At 46.8% G+C, this 18,463-nt stretch overlaps 1 protein-coding gene across 1 annotated transcript in view; it reads left to right on the top strand.

Moving 5' to 3' along the window:
* Positions 1–18,463, top strand: part of LOC138284568 (intermembrane lipid transfer protein VPS13C-like) — a 953,192-nt gene that overhangs the window by 533,677 nt on the left and 401,052 nt on the right. The window contains exon 10 of the mRNA XM_069223471.1: positions 15,907–15,964. Within this exon, the coding sequence (XP_069079572.1) occupies positions 15,907–15,964 (58 nt within the window). The remainder of the gene's footprint in view (positions 1–15,906; positions 15,965–18,463) is intronic.

Below are 18,463 nucleotides of genomic sequence, written 5' to 3'. Positions count from 1 at the left end.
CTGCTAGGTGTTACAGTTCCTGCAGGGGGAGGTGTGAAGCACCTCCACCATGAGCAGGCTTTTGTTTCTGTCCTCAGAGAGCACAAAGGCCCTCACCACATGGGGTCAGAAACTCGTCTCTGTGCAGCAGGCTGGCACAGACCAGTCAGTCCTGCACCGAACAATTGGGTAAAATACAGGGGGAATCTCTAAGATGCCCTCTGTGTGCATTTTTTAATACATCCAACACTGGCATCAGTTTGGGTTTATTATTCTGAGAAGTTTGATACCAAACTTCCCAGTATTCAGTGTAGCCATTATGGAGCTGTGGAGTTCGTTTGTGACAAACTCCCAGACCATATACTTAATATGGCCACAACTGTACTTACAATGTCTAAGAATAGACTTAGACACTGTAGGGGCATATTGCTCATGCAGCTATGCCCTCACCTGTGGTATAGTGCACCCTGCCCTAGGGCTGTAAGGCTTGCTAGAGGGGTGACTTACCTTTGCCACAGGCAGTATTTTGTGTGCATGGCATTCTGAGGGGGATGCCATGTCGACTTTGCCTTTTTCTCCCCATAAACACACACAATCTGCAATGGCAGTGTGCATGTGTTAGGTGAGGCACAACATATGCTGCAGCCCTTAGGGACCTTCCCTGGTCACAGGGCCCTTGGTACCACTGGTACCTTTTACAAGGACTTATCTGTGTGCCAGGGGTGTGCTAATTGTGGAAAAAATGGTACATTTTAGCTGAAAGAACACTGGTGCTGGGGCCGGATTAGCAGGGTCCCAGCTCACTTCTCAGTCAAGTCAGCGCCAGTATCAGGCAAAAAGTGGGGGGTAACTGCAACAGGGAGCCATTTCCTTACATTTAACAATTGTTTTTAATTTCCGTCAAACTTGACTAATAATTTGACTCCGTAACTCTGTAGATTATACTGGGGACTGTATATTTGTTATTGATGGTAGCAACAAAACAGATGACTGATGCTACAGTCAATGGCTTACTTCTGATGGATACAACTACCTGTGGATTCCTCACCTGATGAATACTCCCATGGCGCCAGCATTTGACGGAAATCTTCTTACTAGTCTCTGCACGTCGACGAGGACGTCACTCTAGCCCACGCGACGCCGTCTGACGTCATACAGGCAATAAGAAGTCCTCGCCGACGTGCCGATGACAGTTCCCTTTTTTCCGTGCATTCGAAACGGTTATCTTCGAGGGAGTTACTGTTACCTTCGTGGTTACAGTGTATTGTCTGCTGCGTAGTCTTCTCTGCGGTAACAATGTCTCAGAGGAAGTCGGGTTTCAAGCCCTGTCGAGAGTGTGGGGGCAAGATGTCAGTTACAGATCCTCACTCCGACTGTCTATGGTGTTTGAGCTCCGACCACGACGTCTCGACTTGCGATTCATGTCAACACATGAATCCGAAGGCCCTCAAAGAGCGCGAGGCCAAGTTATTCATGGCAAAGTCAAAGAAGAAGGAGAAACATCATAAGAAGTCTTCTTCGCCAAGGTCTCACCGGCGTCATCGAGACTCCCGGCGCCGTAGAGACTCACGACGTCACTCCAGCAAGGAGTCTCGTTCGAGGTCACCTTCGGCTCGGCGTCGGAGGACTTGGGAGGTCAGCCCCACGGTCACGCCGCATCCATCGACGCCGTTGCCCTCTCCGGCGTCACCGACTTCACCTGGTCAGGCGTCAGTGATTGAGGTGGTGCAGCCTCTTGTGTTTTCTCCGGCGTCGCAGACGTCGAGGCCGGCGTCGGGGTCGCCCTTGATCCAGGCACCCCAGTATCCGGCTTTTCCCACTCCTGGAGCCGATAGTACCGCGTTTCTTAATGCGATGTATACCATCTTTCAGCAGATGGCTCCAGGAGCTGCTCCGGCTGGTCCTTCGGGGCCCTTGGCCTTTTCGTTGGGTGATCCTGCGCCTCTTCGGCCGGCACCCTTTATGCCCTTTCTCCCTTTTGGGAATGTGGGCTCGGCGCCGGTGCCGGCGTCGGTGGCCGCTCCGGTGGCTTCGGATGTTTCGGCCCCGGAGGTTGCCCCTCCGTCGAAGTCAGGATTTTGCCCTGTGACTCCGGTTGGTCCATCGGCTCCAAGACCTCGTCCTCCGGCTCCTGCCTCGGCGCCGAAGCTGCCTGTGGCGCCGGACGCGGCGTCAGATGCTTCTGGAGATCGGCGCCGTTCTTCGACGTCGGCGGAGGCCATGTCGACTCCGCGTATCGAGGAGAGACTTCATTCGAGGAGGCGTGCTCTCCGTCTTTTAGAAGAGCAAGAGTACCAGCGAGTCCTAGAGGAGGGAGAGATTGAGGACTCTGGAGACGGACTGCATGGTCTGGATACAGCCAGTGGGCTGGACACTTCCCCTGAGTGGGACCTTTCATCTCCAGGGGAATATACGGAGGAGGCGGCTTCCTTTCATGCTGTGGTGAGGAAGGCAGCGAGCTTTTTGGACCTGCCTTTGCCGGTGGCAGAGGCAAAGCAGAATTTGCTGACAGAGGTATTGCATCCGGCCTCTGCTGCAGCTGAGCCTCTCTTGCCATTTAATGAGGCTTTGCTGGATCCGGTGTTGGAGGTGTGGAAGAAGCCGGTGTCTTCCTCGGCCGTTCATAGGGCTGTGGCCAGGAGGTATCGAGCTGCACCATCTGACCCTGGCTTTCTCTCTAGACACCCTACGCCGGAGAGCTTGGTGGTGCAAGCCTCCTGTTCCTCAAAGTCAGCGCCTGGTTCCTTCCCGACGGTGCCTGGAGACAGAGACTCCAAGAAACTGGATGCGCAGTCCAAGAAAATATTTTCGTCATGCAGTTTGGCGTTGAAGGCCACCAACGCCACGTGCATTCTGGGGAGGTACATCCATGCGCTGATGGATGATATTTCGTCTTCATTCACGGAGCTTCCCCAGGGTCTTTTGGATGTGGTCTCGGACGCCCAGGCTGCCGCGACCCAGATTATCCAGTCTGGGCTGGACACGACCGACTCGGTGGCCAGGGCGATGGGCACGGCTGTGGTGGCAAGAAGACAGGCCTGGCTCCGAAACTCAGGGTTCTCTGCGGATGTGCAGTCGACCCTGCTGGACCTCCCGTTTGATGGGGACAGACTGTTTGGAGCCAAGGCAGATTCAGCCTTGGAACGATTTAAGGAGAGCAGAGCCACAGCCAAATCGTTAGGACTGCAAGCTCCTTCTTCCTCTGCCTCTTCTAGAATTTTCAGGAGGTTTCGGGGATTTGGGCGTGGCTCTTATTCCTCTTCCTTTCGGGGGAGGTTCCAGCAACCCGCCTCTTCCCTCCCCTATAGGTCATTTAGAGGGAGGGGGAGGGGTGGGGTCCGTACCAGAGGAGCCTCTCAACAGCACTCTGCCTCTTCCTCGTCCTCTGGAGGGGTGCAGCAGGGGAAGCAGCCTTAGGCTTCCACCGTTTCCCACTCACTCCTCTCCTGTAGGGGGAAGATTACAGCGTTTTCTCCACAAGTGGAAGTCTATCACAACGGACACTTGGGTTCTCGGCATTGTGGGAAAAGGCTACGCCCTTCCCTTTCGGGAGTTCCCGCCCCTCATCCCGCCCCGCCCATCTTATTGTTCAGAAGAACACCTCCTGTTGCTAGAACAGGAGGTTCAAGTCCTCCTTTCAAAGGGCGCGGTAGAGTTGGTCCCAGAGCAGGAAAAGGGTCGAGGTTGTTACTCAAGATACTTCCTGATTCCCAAAAAGGATGGTCAGTTGAGACCAATCCTGGATCTGAGGATCTTGAATTGGTTCCTCAAACAGGAAAAGTTCAAGATGCTGACCCTAGCACAGGTGCTTTTGGCGTTGAACAAGGAAGATTGGATGGTGTCTGTCGACTTGCAGGATGCTTACTTTCATGTCCCGATACTCAAGTCGCACAGGAAGTATCTCCGGTTTGTGGTAGGGTCGCAGCACTATCAGTTTGCGGTCCTCCCGTTTGGTCTTACTTCAGCACCTCGAGTCTTCACAAAGGTGATGTCAGTGGTTGCGGCGGAGCTCAGAAGGAAGGGGATAGCAGTATTCCCTTACTTGGACGACTGGTTGATCAAAGCCAAGTCCCCGGAGCTTGTGTCGCATCATCTGCAGTCAACAACCCAGTTGTTGTTCGACCTGGGCTTTTCGGTGAACGTGCCCAAATCTCACCTGGAGCCCTCTCAGCGCCTCCTGTTCATAGGGGCAGTACTGGATACAACATTGAGTCGAGCCTTTCCTCCGCCTCAGCGGATTCAAGATATTCAGGAATTGGTTCCAATGTTTCGAAATGGAGCGGTAGTTCCAGTCCTCAAGGTCCTTCGTCTGCTCGGTCTGTTCGCCTCCTGCATTCTGTTGGTCACGCATGCTCGCTGGCACATGAGGGCTCTTCAGTGGTGCCTCCGAAGCCAGTGGTCTCAACACAAGGGAGATTTAGAAGGTACTGTCAAGATCTCCAGAGATGCTGCTGTGGAATTGAAGTGGTGGATTGCGGGCAACAATCTTTCACAGGGGAAGCCGTTCGCGCAGTCGCCACCAGTGGCCACGGTAATAACGGATGCCTCCACCCTAGGATGGGGAGCTCATCTGGGGGATCTGGAGATCAAAGGGCTTTGGTCTCCAGAGGAACAGGTGTTTCATATCAATCTTTTGGAGTTACGGGCTGTACGTTTGGCTCTCAAGGCCTTCCTCCCATCCCTTCGTGGTCAGTCGGTACAGGTCCTGACGGACAATACTACCACGATGTGGTACATAAACAAACAGGGAGGAGTAGGGTCGTACCTTCTCTGCAGAGAAGCTCTTCGGCTATGGTCCTGGGCAAAGGACCATCAGATTTGCTTGGTGGCAAATCATCTGGCCGGGGTCTTGAATGTACGTGCGGACAGTCTCAGTCGCCAATTCTCGGCAGACCACGAGTGGCGTCTCCATCCAGATCAAGTCTGTTTAATCTTCCAGATGTGGGGGTTTCCTCGGATAGATCTGTTTGCCACTCGGGAGAACGCGCATTGCCCGTTATTCTGCAGCCTCCAGTATCCGATGCAGGGAGCGTTGGGGGACGCGTTTCAGATAACCTGGTGCGACCAGTTGCTTTACGCGTTTCCCCCCATACCCTTGATTCCTCGAGTGTTGAGGAAAATTCGCCAAGACCGGGCCCAAGTCATCTTAATAGCTCCGGATTGGCCAAGGAGGGTATGGTACTCCGACCTTCTCCAACTCTCACTGTGCCCTCCGCTCCGTCTCCCTCTCAGGGCAGACCTCCTCTCGCAGTCGCAGGGGCAGGTTTTACACCCCAACCTCCAGAGTCTGCACCTACATGCTTGGAGATTGAACGGGGCAACCTGAGTTCCTTCTCTCTCCCGCCTGATGTAGTGGATGTTATCTTAGCGGCCAGGCGACACTCCACTAAATCTATCTACGCTAATAGGTGGTCTAAATTTGTTATGTGGTGTGGAGAGAGACAGATTGATCCCTTACATGCTCATCTGTCACATGTTTTGTCTTTTGCACTGTCTCTAGCGCAGAAAGGTTGTGCAGTAGCTACCATTAAGGGTTATTTGTCGGCCTTGTCAGCCTTCATTTGTCTTCCAGACCAACCATCGTTATTTAAATCCCCTATTGTTCTCAGATTCTTGAAAGGTCTTCTGAATCAATATCCTCCAAAACCATTCGTTATGCCTCAATGGGATTTGTCCTTGGTCCTGACTTTCCTTATGGGGTCCCCTTTTGAGCCTATGCATTCTTGCCCCTTAAGATATTTGGTTATTAAAACAGTATTCCTGGTAGCTATAACATCTGCAAGGAGAGTGAGTGAGTTGCAGGCCTTATCGGTTAAACCCCCTTATATAACGTTTTATGGGGATAAGGTGGTGTTGAGGACCAAGGCTGCTTTCCTTCCGAAGGTTGTTTCACCCTTCCATTTGGCTCAGACAATCACTTTGTCCACGTTTTATCCTCCGCCTCATCCTTCAAAGGAGGAAGAAAGACTACATCGCCTGGACCCAAAAAGGGCGTTGAGCTTCTATATCGACAGAATGAAGGATATCAGGCTGGAGGATCAGCTGTTTGTCGGATACGTGGGCAAGAGGAGAGGAAAGGCAGTCCACAAGAGAACACTCTCCAGGTGGGTTGTTCTTTGCATTAAAATCTGTTACTCTTTGGCAAAGAAGGATCCGCCTGAGGGCATTAGAGCTCACTCCACCAGAGCTAAGTCGGCCTCTTCGGCCTTGGCCAGGGGTGTTCCTGTGGTTGACATCTGCAAGGCCGCAACTTGGTCGTCCCTTCACACTTTTGTGAAACATTACTGTTTGGACTCTGAGGTCAGAAGGGACGGTCATTTTGCACGGTCAGTGCTGCAGGATTTCTTGGTTTGACCATTTAGGCACCCACCGCCGGGCGTGGTACTGCTTTGGGACTCTATTCATCAGGTGAGGAATCCACAGGTAGTTGTATCCATCAGAAGAACGAGTTACTTACCTTCGGTAACGACTTTTCTGGTGGATACATTAGCTACCTGTGGATTCCTCACGGTCCCACCCGCCTCCCCGTTGCCTTTTTGGTCTCTCCAAGCAATCCTTGAGTGTGCTCCTTTTGGTCTTCAAAGTTGCAATACATTTTGCATGTATGATATTTGTATATATGTGTATATTTATATATAAATCTATATATATATTGGGTATATACATGATTCGTATGTATAAATATATTTATTTGTTTAAAAAAAAAAAAAAAAAAAAAAAAGTTATATTAAATCTACAGCTATTTTATTGCAATGTTGTGTGATTTACAATATTAAGAGATGTTGATTTGCTCTTTCATTGCATTGGGTTATTATTATTATTCTCATGCACGTAAAAAATGTTGGTACTGTCATCGGCACGTCGGCGAGGACTTCTTATTGCCTGTATGACGTCAGACGGCGTCGCGTGGGCTAGAGTGACGTCCTCGTCGACGTGCAGAGACTAGTAAGAAGATTTCCGTCAAATGCTGGCGCCATGGGAGTATTCATCAGGTGAGGAATCCACAGGTAGCTAATGTATCCACCAGAAAAGTCGTTACCGAAGGTAAGTAACTCGTTCTTCCATCCGCCCTTATTGTCAGATATTGTAGTAGTGCCATTGATACACAGTGGGTTTAAAAAGTTGTACTTGCCTTCGTTTTGATGTACATTGTGATTGTGTTTCTCCACCACTTTCACAAAGAGTTCTGGGTCTAGTAAGAGCGGGGAGGTGGTGTTTAATAGTTTCGGTGAGGGTTGTGGCCAAGGTTTGGCCGTTTGCTCTCTTTTCCTCCTACACATGTGTGGAAGTTAAGATGCCATGCACCCGTTGATTGAAATTATACTCTAAATATGGTAGACTTAGTACATACTTTCCATCGCACCAACTGCCAGTTTTAGGGGATACCGCCATTGACACAGTGAAATACAGTTGGTTGGATAACAGATGTTCGTCCATTAAATCACACTAATATGGCTGGTGGTTCTCCATAATGGCAGATGGCTGAACAGCTGTATTTTGACGACCTGTCTGTATCTGCCACACTAAACTCTAAATTTGGACCTGAATCTGAAGGTCATGAACTTGTCTACTCTAATTTACCAATGTATGACAATGCCCCAAGTAATATTTTTCTTCACTTTTTTTACTTTCATGAATGTCTTTGTGAGTCAGTATTATTCTACTATCAGATATGTATCTTGCAGAATAGCCATCCGTGGATTGTATCTATGCACATTGTCTACAGGCGCTCACCTCTTCACATATCATGTAGAATACTCAAGCTGTTTGCTTTGAGGCATTGTTTTTCCATATCAGGTTACTCTTTTTTTGTGTTTATTAACGGTGCCGCCTCAAAAAGAACTTGCCACTTTGGCACACAACAAAAATTCCTTATTTCAAATCCAACTAACCTTAAGTAAATGAAAAGGCTACAGCTAACATTATAGAGCCTTGCAATGCAAACTACATGGATCTAAATTATGTGGACCATAAGTAATGTCCCCAAATAACAGAGGCAGCGTTATGGATGGCAGTCTTTTTAATGAGTCCACTCATTGAGTCACGACTCTTTTATTGCTCAGACAAAATACTGAAGCCTTACAGTGGTCGTGCACAATGTGGTACCAGACTTTCCTTCAATGTACCTCTGAATTATACATCTCATTAGTCATATCTACTTAATTGCTGTAGCTGCCACACTCAGCTTTGAAAAATTCATTTCTGAATTCCTGCAGGCAGTAGAACTTAAAAACATGGCCCCACTGGCCGGATCGGCATCCAGAGGCTGGAAGGATGGGGGCTGTTTAGGGTCGAGTCTGCGTTGCATGCGCTCGCGCATGCGTATCGCAGCGAGACGCTTTAGGTATTAAAAAAGGGCTCGGATCCCTGTCGTCGTCACATCAGTGTTTTTCATTGGTTCCTGGGCTTGCCTATTAAAATCTGCTTGCTTTCATTAGTCGAAGGCATGCATACGTCATGCCTTTTCCGGTGGCTAGCCCTCCTCGAGCGCATCAACCAAGTACAGAATACATGCGAGGCTCGCTGTTTTCTGTCCGGCTCGTGGACTACTTTTTTTCTCTATTTTCCTAGCGCGATTTTGCTTGGCAGAAGTGGAGCGATTTACACAGTTAATTGCTCTTTTTCGGGTTACGTACATAAAAGCACTTTTGCTGATAGGTCAAAAGTCAGGTTAGGAGTTTACAACGCGATCAGCTCTAACATGAGCCAACGCGAGACCCGTTGCATTGCAAAATGCTTGTTTTGTTACTGGAAGGCCGGTTTTGTAGCAGTGTCGCAGTTTTACAAGCACTGCAGAGTTTCTTGTATATCCAAAAGGCAGCAATAAAAGTGCCAAGACTGGTGATTAATGTTCCTGCTGGAGAAAGATCGGAGTTTGGTCTGTCAGCAGTTTTGACTCATGTAAGGTAGCGCAGAGGGTTTATATGCCTGCTGGAAAGAGCGTGTACTATACAGAACAGTATTTTTTTGCGCATAGCACAGTGGGATGCTACTTTTGACCTCAAGATCCTTTTGTTACTGTGCAGTTCATGAAGTACAATCATAATCTAGCAAAGTGAACTATGAATTGCCATCAAAGAGCTGAATGCAAACTGCCTGGTATGGATTAGAAAGGTATGTTTTTTTCCCAGTCTTTGATTATCCTAATATTGCTGAATAGAGTGTGTTTATATAGAAATAATTGTTTTTTTATTAGTGAAGTCAACTCTAATCACTGTACCCACCCCCAGACCAAACACTTAAAATAATGCCTACCAGTATGAATGACCTGGCTCCTACTCCTTGTAGCCTCCTTTGTCTTACATAACATTGATTTACATACCTATAATCCATTGTTTCTGTATGTGTATGGAATGTACAGTGCTCCAACCCGGGTAAGAGAGGAGCTATGAAACAAATGAAATACATGTGAGAGAGGGGGATATGGAGAGATGAGAGGCCTTATTGGACGATGATGGTGAGGGAATCGCTGAAGAGCCCTAATAAAGATTGCCATATCCTAATGCACTGTAACATCATCATTTGCTATACTTTAAAAACTAATACTATTGAATATATAATGAAAAATGTGTTGCAGAATGAACTGTATTTGTCATTTTCTTTTGCAAATGTTCTTGGCCGGAGAAACCCCCCTTCTCCCCCAAAAGTCCCTTTGTAGTCCTCAGGCTCGCTTGCTATGCACTCTAAGGGGGCTGGTCGGACAACCTTTGCCAGGGTTGCTTTGGGTTCCCAGTCCAGCCAGGCTTAAAAAGCAGCAATTGTAACCAATAGAGCTTTCTGGGTAACAGTGAGGTACAAATCTAATTAAAGTCCTGCCTGGCAAATTCATATTAAATTCACAGACTGATTTCTACCCCTTAAGAGAATTTAAACAAAGATTACGTCTAATCCAGTTAGTGTGTCACCCGATTTAAAGCCAGTAACCTTTGGTTCGATGGCATCTGTCGCTGTAGATACACATGGTATGCATGAGCTCGCCATCTGGTGTTGGGTCGGAGTGTTACAAGTTGTTTTTCTTCGAAGAAGTGTTTTCGAGTCACGGGACCGAGTGACTCCACCTTCTGTGCTCATTGCGCATGGGCGTCGACTCCATCTTCGATTGTTTTCTTTCCGCCATCGGGTTCGGACGTGTTCCTGTCGCTCCGAGTTTTGGAACGGAAAGTTAGCTGAAGACGGAAGATTTTCGACGGTATCGTTGCGATCCGGTTAGAGATAGACACATACGACGACGCGTTCAACATCGAAGCGCCTCGGTGCCCTTCGGGGTAGATTTCGGCACCCCGTCGGGGCCTAGTCGGCCCGACCGCGTGGAGGACAACGCCGATGGATCGGACCCCGTTTCGATTCTGCCCCGAATGCCACAACAAATATCCTTATACGGACCTACACTCGGTCTGTAATCTGTGCCTGTCACCCGAGCACAGCGAAGAATCCTGTGAGGCCTGTCGGGCGTTCCGGTCCCGAAAAACTCTGCGCGACCGTCGAGCGAGAAGACTCCAGATGGCGTCCACGCCAAAAGAGCGTCCACAGTTCGAGACAGAAGAGGAACAGGAGGAATCCTTTTCCATCCAGGATTCAGACTCCGACGAGCTACACTCTACAAGAACTGTGAGTAAGACGTCGAGATCAAACCTTAAAAAAGGAAAGAAGGCCCAGGGGACGCCACTGCCAACCGGCCATGGCTCCACCCAAATTCTCGGTGACCAACAATCGGCACCGAAAAAGGCCCATTCAGTGTCGAGATCGTCCGACTTCGGTCGAGACACCGGCACGCAGCCTCCTCGGGACCGAGAGAGTGCTAAACAGAAGCATCGACACCGAGAGTTCGGTGTCGACACCGATCGACGCCGAGACAGTGGCGCCGAAGACCATAGAGGCCAAGAATTTTCGGCACAGAAAAAGAGGAAGGTTACCTCGGAGCCGAAAAAACAATCGACAGGGCTTTCGGAACCGAAAAAAGCGACATCAGACCCTGTTTCTGGCTCCTATACCGAAGAGCATTCTATGTCTTCTCAAATGAAGAAACATAGATTTGAACAAGAACTGCAATCCACTGACGTGGATCACACGCAAAAGCGTATCTTTATTCAGCAGGGGACTGGGAAGATCAGTACCCTCCCACCTGTCAAACGAAAGAGAACGCTTCAGTTTACTCCTCAGCAACAAACAACACAAAAGGTAACACCTCCTCCCTCGCCTCCACCTGTAACTCCGGCTTCGCCAACTTACACCCCGTCACATTCGCCAGCTCACACCGCCATGAGCCACGACGACCAAGATCAGGATGCGTGGGACTTGTACGACGCACCAGTGTCTGATAACAGCCCAGACACATACCCAACTAGGCCATCACCACCGGAAGACAGCACAGCCTACTCGCAAGTGGTGGCTAGAGCAGCTCTATTCCATAATGTGGAACTACACTCGGAACAAGTAGAGGATGATTTTTTATTTAACACCCTCTCCTCAACCCACAGCTCCTACCAAAGCCTGCCGATGCTCCCAGGCATGCTACGCCATGCAAAGGACATTTTCAAGGAGCCAGTTAAAAGTAGGGCAGTGACGCCTAGGGTGGACAAAAAGTATAAGGCGCCTCCTACGGACCCTGTCTTCATCACCTCTCAGCTGCCACCAGACTCTGTGGTGGTAGGGGCTGCCAGAAAACGGGCAAACTCACACACTTCTGGGGATGCACCTCCCCCAGATAAAGAAAGTAGGAAGTTCGATGCAGCCGGGAAGAGGGTTGCTGTCCAAGCAGCAAACCAGTGGCGCATCGCAAATTCACAAGCGCTGCTAGCGCGATACGACAGAGCCCACTGGGATGAGATGCAGCATCTCATTGAACATCTCCCAAAAGATCTGCAAAAAAGAGCAAAACAGGTTGTTGAGGAGGGTCAAAACATTTCCAACAATCAAATACGCTCCTCCATGGATGCAGCAGACACGGCCGCAAGAACCATTAATACGTCGGTTACCATCCGTAGGCACGCATGGCTCAGAACGTCTGGATTCAAGCCAGAAATTCAGCAGGCAGTGCTTAACATGCCAGTAAACGAGAAACTTCTGTTCGGTCCGGAGGTCGACACAGCTATAGAAAAGCTCAAGAAGGACACTGACACTGCCAAGGCCATGGGCGCACTCTACTCCCCGCAGAGCAGAGGATCTTATAACACCTTCCGCAAAACACCTTTTAGAGGAGGGTTTCGGGGTCAGGCCACACAAGCTAGCACCTCACAGTCCGCACCGCCCACCTACCAGGGACAGTACAGGGGAGGTTTTCGGGGCCAGTATAGAGGGGGGCAATTTCCTAGGAATAGAGGAAGATTTCAAAGCCCCAAAACCACTACCAACAAGCAGTGACTCACACGTCACTCACCCCTCCCACACAACACCAGTGGGGGGGAGGATACATCAATATTACGAAGCATGGGACAAAATAACTACAGATACATGGGTCCTAGCAATTATCCAACATGGTTATTGCATAGAATTCATGCAATTCCCTCCAGACATACCACCAAAATCACAAAATTTATCAAAATACCATTCACAACTTCTAGAGATAGAAGTTCAAGCACTACTGCAAAAAAATGCAATAGAATTAGTACCAAGCACACAAATAAACACAGGAGTTTATTCACTGTACTTCTTGATACCAAAAAAGGACGAAACACTGAGACCAATTCTAGACCTCAGGGTAGTAAACACATTCATCAAATCAGACCACTTTCACATGGTCACACTACAAGAAGTGTTACCATTGCTCAGAAAACACGACTACATGACAACCCTAGACCTCAAGGACGCATATTTCCATATACCAATCCATCAATCACACAGGAAATATCTAAGGTTTGTATTCAAAGGAATACATTACCAATTCAAAGTATTGCCTTTTGGTTTAACAACCGCTCCAAGAGTATTCACAAAGTGCCTAGCAGTAGTCGCTGCACACATCAGAAGGCAGCAAATACATGTGTTCCCGTATCTAGACGACTGGATAATCAAAACCAGTTCGCTCACACAATGCTCAAACCACACAAATCAAGTCATACAAACCCTCTACAATCTAGGGTTCACCGTCAACTTTGCAAAATCAAACATTCTGCCAAGCAAAGTACAGCAATATCTAGGAGCCATAATAGACACGACAAAAGGAGTAGCAACGCCAACTCCACAAAGGATCCACAATTTCAACAGGGTCATTCAACACATGTCTCCAAACCAAACAATACAAGCAAGAACAATACTACAGCTCCTAGGCATGATGTCCTCATGCATAGCCATTGTCCCAAACGCAAGACTGCACATGAGGCCCTTACAACAGTGCCTAGCCTCACAGTGGTCTCAAGCACAGGGTCACCTTCTAGATCTGGTGTTGCTAGACCGCCAAACTTACCTATCGCTTCTATGGTGGAACAGTATAAATTTAAACATAGGGCGGCCTTTCCAAGACCCAGTGCCACAGTACGTAATAACAACAGATGCTTCCATGACAGGGTGGGGAGCACATCTCAATCAACACAACATAAGAGGACAATGGAACATACATCAAACAAAACTGCATATAAATCATCTAGAATTATTAGCAGTTTTTCAAGCACTAAAAGCTTTCCAACCAATCATAACCCACAAATACATCCTTGTCAAAACAGACAACATGACAACGATGTATTATCTAAACAAACAAGGAGGAACACATTCAACGCAGTTAAGCTTGTTAGCTCAAAAAATATGGAAGTGGGCAATCCACCATCAAATTGGTCTAATAGCACAGTTTATTCCGGGGATCCAGAATCAGCTGGCAGACAATCTCTCTCGAGATCACCAGCAAGTCCACGAATGGGAAATCCACCCACAAATTCTGAACACCTACTTCACACTCTGGGGAACACCACAAATAGACTTATTTGCAACAAAAGAGAACGCAAAATGCCAAAACTTCGCGTCCAGATACCCACACAAGCAATCCCAAGGCAATGCCCTATGGATGAACTGGTCAGGAATATTTGCTTACGCTTTTCCTCCTCTCCCTCTCCTTCCTTACCTAGTAAACAAATTGAGTCAAAACAAACTCAAACTCATTTTAATAGCACCAACGTGGGCAAGACAACCCTGGTACACAACACTGCTAGATCTGTCTGTAGTACCACACATCAAACTGCCCAACAAACCAGATCTGTTAACGCAACACAACCAACAGATCAGACACCCGGACCCAGCATCGCTGAATCTAGCAATCTGGCTCCTGAAATCCTAGAATTCGGACACTTACAACTTAGCCAAGAGTGTATGGAAGTCATAAAGCAGGCCAGAAGGCCATCCACTAGACACTGCTACGCAAGTAAGTGGAAAAGATTTGTTTGGTACTGCCATCATAATCAGATACAACCACTAGAGGCAACTCCAAAACATATAGTAAATTACTTGCTCCATTTACAAAAAGCAAAGCTAGCCTTCTCTTCTATTAAAATACACCTTGCAGCAATATCTGCATACCTGCAAACTACATATTCAACTTCCTTGTATAGGATACCAGTTATCAAAGCATTCATAGAAGGGCTTAAAAGAATTATACCACCAAGAACACCACCTGTTCCTTCATGGAACCTAAACGTGGTTCTAACAAGACTCATGGGCCCACCTTTCGAACCCATGCACTCTTGCGGAATACAATTCCTCACCTGGAAAGTTGCCTTTCTCATCGCCATTACATCTCTAAGAAGAGTAAGTAAAATTCAAGCGTTCACAACACAAGAACCTTTTATACAAATACATAAAAATAAGGTCGTCCTACGACCTAATGCAAAATTTTTACCAAAAGTTATTTCTCCATTCCATCTAAATCAAACGGTAGAACTACCAGTATTCTTCCCACAGCCAGATTCTGTGGCTGAAAGAGCACTACATACATTAGATGTCAAAAGAGCATTAATGTACTACATTGACAGAACGAAGAACATCAGAAAAACTAAACAGCTATTTATTGCATTCCAAAAACCTCATGCAGGTAACCCAATATCAAAACAAGGTATAGCCAGATGGATAGTTAAATGCATCCAAATCTGCTACCTTAAAGCAAAAAGACAACTGCCCATTACTCCCAGGGCACATTCAACAAGGAAAAAAGGTGCTTCAATGGCCTTTTTAGGAAACATCCCAATGCAAGAAATTTGTAAGGCAGCCACTTGGTCTACGCCTCACACATTCACCAAACACTACTGTATAGATGTGCTATCCGCACAACAAGCTACAGTAGGTCAAGCTGTATTAAGAACTCTATTTCAGACAACTTCTACTCCTACAGGCTAAACCACCGCTTATGGGGAACTAACTGCTTACTAGTCTATGCATACCATGTGTATCTACAGCGACAGATGCCATCGAACTGAAAATGTCACTTACCCAGTGTACATCTGTTCGTGGCATCAGTCGCTGAGATTCACATGGACCCACCCACCTCCCCGGAAGCCTGTAGCAGTTCAGAAGTTACCTTCAATTTTGTACATTTGTATATATATTACTTAATCCTTTAATAGGTACATACTTACATTTTTCATTGCGCGGGCACTATTACTATAGTACAACTCCTACCTCACCCTCTGCGGGGAAAACAATCGAAGATGGAGTCGACGCCCATGCGCAATGAGCACAGAAGGTGGAGTCACTCGGTCCCGTGACTCGAAAACACTTCTTCGAAGAAAAACAACTTGTAACACTCCGACCCAACACCAGATGGCGAGCTCATGCATACCATGTGAATCTCAGCGACTGATGCCACGAACAGATGTACACTGGGTAAGTGACATTTTCATTATTCAACGTTTGTGCAGTAATGTATAAGTATTTTCTGTTTGCTGCCATAGCCAATTGAGAGAATTTACCAACCAAATTTTGAAAAACACCTTTTATGTTTTTGTTTTACAGATGCAATTAAAAGAAGGAATTCCATCTAACCTCATGGAACACAAAGACTTTCAGTACAGTAAGTAGTGATTTTATCAAATGAAAATTAAAGTATTTCTTTCTAAATCTGTTTGAGTTTTTGTAATTGTGTACATAAACAGAAAGAAACCCCAAACACGTATATCAAATAAAAAGAATATTCTCAGATAAGGAATTGATTCAGGGTTAACCAGTGTACAGGTAACAAACATACAGTAGTGTCCGGTTAGACTATTATTATCGGTTACACACCGTCATATCAATATCCGCAATCCCAAGGACTGACCTCACATCGTAGCATTGGACTGTATATAACGGTTCAGCTAGCCATAAGTACATCGTATCCATCTTATTTACTCTAGGTCAGGGTTAGATGCCCCAGATGCAGTCTCATCATTTGCCATCTGTATACCTACCATGTTTTCTCTGAATGGGCCCCAGATATCTTTGGGTCATAGTCTCGGAGCCTGCAAAGATACGTATGTCTCTTCTTTTTCATTACTGCAGACCACCTCTCATAGTCAGAAGGTAGACTAAGGAACAGATGACTTAAGCCAGGCTCTTGCAATCCATCTGCTTGCGAACACCAATATTAATGCACCAGTTTTTGTCTGTTTTGAGGGATATATGCAACAAACCAAATATCAGGGGATGAGGCATACATGTCAAGGGAATGGCAGCAATCTCATTAATAATAGAAACTGTCACAGACCAGAAAGCTTTGATCAGCGAGTAATACCAAGCAAGGCGCATGAAATCTGCAGGGCCTGCAGAGAAGCTTGTGTTATGTCTGTTTGGTGGAGGGACTTGGGGCTGTAATAAACTCTTAATAAACTGAAGTGTCTGAGCCTCTGTCTTTTGATTTATAGAGCCATGTTTAATTTGCTCACAAGTGTCACCGTATCCTAAGAAGCAAGGTCATCTCTAAGTCCACCTGGCATCGCTTTCTGATCACATCATCAGGCACAGGAAGAACATCATCAGTCAACCAGTATACTCTGGACACCCATCCTCTAGTGTTGAAGAGCAAAAACATCTGTCTCAAAGTTGGAAACTCTTTAGGCTCATTGTACTGAGGCTGCAAGTCTTAGATAAAAATAAGCTAATAGTTTGAACATATTGACCTCACCCAGAGACCAAAACTGTTCCAGTGCAATGGAGAATGATCAGTTGACCGAGTCTTGTTAAGTCAAGGTGATTCAGTGTAGCTTTGACGATTTATAGGGGTTAAAGATGAATTACACTTTCGAGGTATTTCAGGGTAGTATGTCTGAAAGCTCTGCATACCCTACTGGTGTCCAAAATGTCCACTGTGGGCATAGAGTGCATAGGTATGTTTACGAACAGATGGAGGAGTTTAGGGATCATCTTTATCAGTGCAACTCTGTCTGCCATGGATATTGGTAGAGAGATCCATCGCTCCACCTGTAATGCAAGTTTCTGCAACTCCAGTCGATAACCATTGACTCATACCTTGGCTGTTGGTTCAGTATATAATAATTCCACCATTCTTATGAAATAGTACCCTAAGACCATTCAAGGGTTTCAGGGCATCAAGAAACACCAAGACTACCTGAATCTTAGGTCTGATACAATGAATCATCGCCAGTAGTGTACACAAGTTATTAGATTTAGCCCTACTGGGTATGAAGCCCAGCTGGTCCCACAACACCAACTTTGTCATCAGTTGGCTCAATCTTGCCAATATTTTATCATCTGCATATGACAGTGCCAAGGGTAAACATGAACTCATGTCTCTGGAATCTCTGCCAGACTGTATAGTGATATAAATCATGACCTCCCTAATGGTATCCAGGAGAGCCCATGCCTTGTATGCCTCTTAACACAACTTTAGTATTCTAGGGGCCAGATGTTCCTTGGACTAGCTGAAAAAGTATATTGTGAGGCCTCCATGCTAGGGGCCTTTCCATTGGCACAGCCATTTATGGCCACTTTTACCTCTGTCAAAGTTATAGGGTCCAGTAGAAATTCGGGCATTCCTCCCTCTATCCAATCCAGTGCAATATCATCAAGGAAGTTATCAAGTTGCTTATGTGTAAATGTTAACTTGGAGGCATTCAAATTCTCATAGTAGGTTTGGATTTTTTGTAGGATAGTGTTGTTACATGTGATTAGCGTACCTGTAGTAGGAACTCTGTGCTCTACCACTGTTCTGAGCTGTGTTCGCTAAAGCAGCCAGGCCAAGGTCCTGTAAGGGTGTTCTTCCTCCCCTGAAGTGGAATGCATGTTTGCCAAGAGAGATGACCTCATGGGTCGGTGGTTTTTTAAACTGCGACAAGAATATGCTTGTTTCCACCGTAATGTAGATGCATTCTGTGCCATTTCATAATGGTGCTAATTCCACCACAAACGTGTGTTGTAAACTCTGAATGTCTCAAAGGAACCTTGTTTGTTTTGAAATGGACAGACCCCATATATAAACCATAAAGGCCTCCCAGACTGTCCAGAAACAGGAGACAGATCCAGTACTTAATACAAGGTATTCTTCAATGACAATCGCAATATCCACCCTCAAGGT

The sequence above is a fragment of the Pleurodeles waltl genome, chromosome 3_1, assembly GCF_031143425.1.
Source record: "Pleurodeles waltl isolate 20211129_DDA chromosome 3_1, aPleWal1.hap1.20221129, whole genome shotgun sequence".
Classification (NCBI taxonomy): Eukaryota; Metazoa; Chordata; class Amphibia; order Caudata; family Salamandridae; genus Pleurodeles; species Pleurodeles waltl.
The sequence above is the reverse complement of the archived record's forward strand: the minus strand, read 5'-3'. Positions and strand labels throughout refer to the sequence as shown.